We start from the raw sequence: 3,012 nt of genomic DNA on the forward strand, positions 1-3,012 counted from the left end.
ACATTCGTTTAAGGGCTGATTTGATATTGTTGTACTTGAAAAAAAAATTGCTTATATTGTGCTGTGAGAATAAGCAGCGTGAAATAAAGCAGCAGAGTGTTTAGTAAACTTTTTTTGTAAAAGTGTTTTTGAAAAAAAAAAAAAAAAAAACAGTATTATAGTGTTTGATAAAATTTTATGTAAAACAAATGTGAAAAAAAACTGATTTTTCAAAGCTGAGTTTTGCATCTTTGTGTTTTTGGCTTTTTTTCACCCAAAACTGTGAAAAAAAACTGGGAGCTTTTTTTGATAGCCACGTATGACTTTTTTTTCACCCAAAACTGTGAAAAAAAGCTGGGGCCTTTTTTTGATAGCCACGTTTTTCAAAATCATCTCAGTACCAACTAGGGTTAAGTATCAATCTGCTGGCTGTTGTCAGCCATGGCTGAATTATCACCCCAATTCTCAAATTGTCTGTTTCCAGACGTCGTCATCCCTTTCTGTTGCTAGTACATGTATGGATGCTGTTGTCCTGTGTCCGCACACCATCTTCCTCCTGTTCCGGTTATAGTTAATCCTATGTCCAAACACCTACCAACATTCAAGGTCTTGTAGTGCAAGCTATCAGGTACATCGCCAACGTTGTTTGCTTTTAAGTTGAACTTGGGTCGAGACCAAATTCCGGCAGGATTAGGCGGAATCAGCAAAACTCCGCCAAAAAACCGTCATTGTTCTAGGCTCCGATCTTTGAGCACAGTTGATTTTGAGGTATGGGTGTCATATCATATGGAAGAGGGTTCTGATACGAATTTATAAGCTCCGACCTTGTGCGATTTCATTGCCTTATGAAAAAGTTATGATGAAATGAAGTTTTTGGAGTGGAAGAATTAAGAAGGATGAGAGGAAGAACAGCAGTGCAGCTGCTGATCTGCACGCAGCGAGCAAAAGGGAAAACCAGAAATCAGGAAAGCAAACCGACAGAGAAAAGCTTGGGTATGGCGAAGGAGGAGAGAGAGGACTTTTAGAGAGAGAAGGCAGAATCTTTTAGAGAGAGAACGACAAAAGCAGAAAGGACAAAGCGAGAATGAAGCGGTGGAAGACTGTAGACTGATTGAAGATGCAGGATATTATTAAAAAATAAATTTACAAAATTACCCTTGCTTTATTTTCTACATACTTTTTTATTGCTTTGAATTTTTTTTGGCTGAGGAGCATTTTTGTCCAACAATTTTTTGTCTAAGAGGGTGACCCCAAAATGGGCCTCCGGCTTTATACATAAAAGATATCTAAGATTTAGGATTTTTGTTCCTTAATCATGGACTGGGCCGTAATGACAAAGTAAATTTTGTGTGTACGTATTCTAGCAAATCTCATCATTTTTATCATTTTAACTTCCATAATATGTCATGCTTGTCCAAAAAAAAAAAAAAAAACCTTCCATGATATGCCATAGAGTTAAGCTATCTTACAGCATCCAAGTTTCTCCTTTTAGATTTATTTATTCATAAGCTGATTAATCAGACTTTGGACATGAAAACTAGCAAAGCAAACATGAGCACTTATCAAAGCTACAGTATCATATTAGCCACTGATTTGGGTTAGCAGTGCGACCGCACAGGGCCCTACAAATTAAGAGCACCGCAGCTTTTATGTTGGCCTATATACAAGGAAATTTTTTCGTTTTCCATGCATATTGTGAGGAGGTCACTAAAATTGATTAGTTATATTAGTCATACATGCTCCAAAAGAGGAGATGTATCTATTTTACTCTTTGCAAATAGTAATGTTAGAAGCAAAGACAGACATCCAGCTGATATAGCTTATTTAAGAACAGAAGCAAACATCCCTTACAAATATTAGAACCAAATTACTTGACCGTATATAACATGGTATGGGAAAACCAAATTATATATACATATATCTCTTCAAACAGTTGGTGTTTTGAAGCTTCCCATCATTTTGGTAAACTCATTCATGTCAATTAAACCATCACCATTAGAGTCCACAGCTTTCACCATATTCCTACAAGCCCCAAGGCTGCAATTCTCTCCCAACTTCTTCAACACCAGAGACAACTCCTCTGCGCTTATTTTCCCATTCCCATCCAAATCGAACACTCGAAACGCGCTTTCGATGTCCGCCTTTCTTGCCTCATCATTTCCCATGTTGAACGTTTCCACAAACTCGGTGAACCCAACGAAGCCATCCCCATCAGAGTCAAGGGCCTTGAATGACTTGGCAATCTCACCCTCTGCAATGTCTTTGTCCAGGGTCTTGAGAGCCGACTTGTACTCCTCCCTGCTGATTCTACCATCTTTGTTCGTGTCGAATTTATCGAACACATATCTTACTTCCTCCACTTTTGGTTGGGATGAAGGCCTTGAAAAACGAGACCTTTTAGACCTTTCTTTGGAGAAGCTCACTTGGGTTGTTTCTTTGGAGATATTACTCATTTGGGGAGCTGGTTTGTTTGGAGGCTTTCTTGGAGTGCCATATTGAAACCTGAAAAAGCTGAAATTTGACATTTTTGTTTTATTCAGAGGAAATTAAATTGTAATATATATGACTAATGCGATGAATACTACTGCATGCATGAAACTACCATCTTATATAATGTGTTGGGGTCTTATCTGTTGAGGAATAATATAAAGAGAGAGACATTCACGCGCATTGTCAAAACAAATTCGGATTCAAAGTTAACAAAAAAAACAAAAAGAAAAGAGCACAACATGAAATTGGTCCATGTATTCTTATTCCACACTCACTTTCCGATTAAATTCATTGAAGAAAGAAACAACTGAAGGAATTATACACACACAAACACACGGTCCTTAAGGGAAGGGATTTGCATTACTTAACCTAAATCCGAACTATCTATTTTCAAGTTGCACCTCGTAGATTATTCATGCAAAAAATCAATTCAATTCGAAACATTTGCCCATTTGATTGTCATGATGAAATTTTAATGTTTCTTAGAACATAATGTTTGTTAATTTCTTTGACCTCAATTTGATCTATGAATTGAAACTTGAA

At 37.1% G+C, this 3,012-nt stretch overlaps 1 protein-coding gene across 1 annotated transcript; it reads right to left on the reverse strand.

Moving 5' to 3' along the window:
• Positions 1-1,694: 1,694 nt before the first annotated feature.
• LOC137728631 (calmodulin-like protein 30) lies at positions 1,695-2,520 on the reverse strand. The gene has a single exon (XM_068467365.1). The coding sequence runs from the start codon at positions 2,502-2,504 to the stop codon at positions 1,905-1,907; it is 600 nt and encodes a 199-aa protein (XP_068323466.1). The 5' UTR covers positions 2,505-2,520; the 3' UTR covers positions 1,695-1,904.
• Positions 2,521-3,012: the final 492 nt, after the last annotated feature.

The sequence above is a fragment of the Pyrus communis genome, chromosome 1, assembly GCF_963583255.1.
Source record: "Pyrus communis chromosome 1, drPyrComm1.1, whole genome shotgun sequence".
Taxonomy (NCBI): domain Eukaryota; kingdom Viridiplantae; phylum Streptophyta; class Magnoliopsida; order Rosales; family Rosaceae; genus Pyrus; species Pyrus communis.

Bases quoted from the DNA above. Each gene is read 5' to 3' on its own strand.
- LOC137728631 (XM_068467365.1), bottom strand. From the start codon at position 2,504: ATGTCAAATTTCAGCTTTTTCAGGTTTCAATATGGCACTCCAAGAAAG.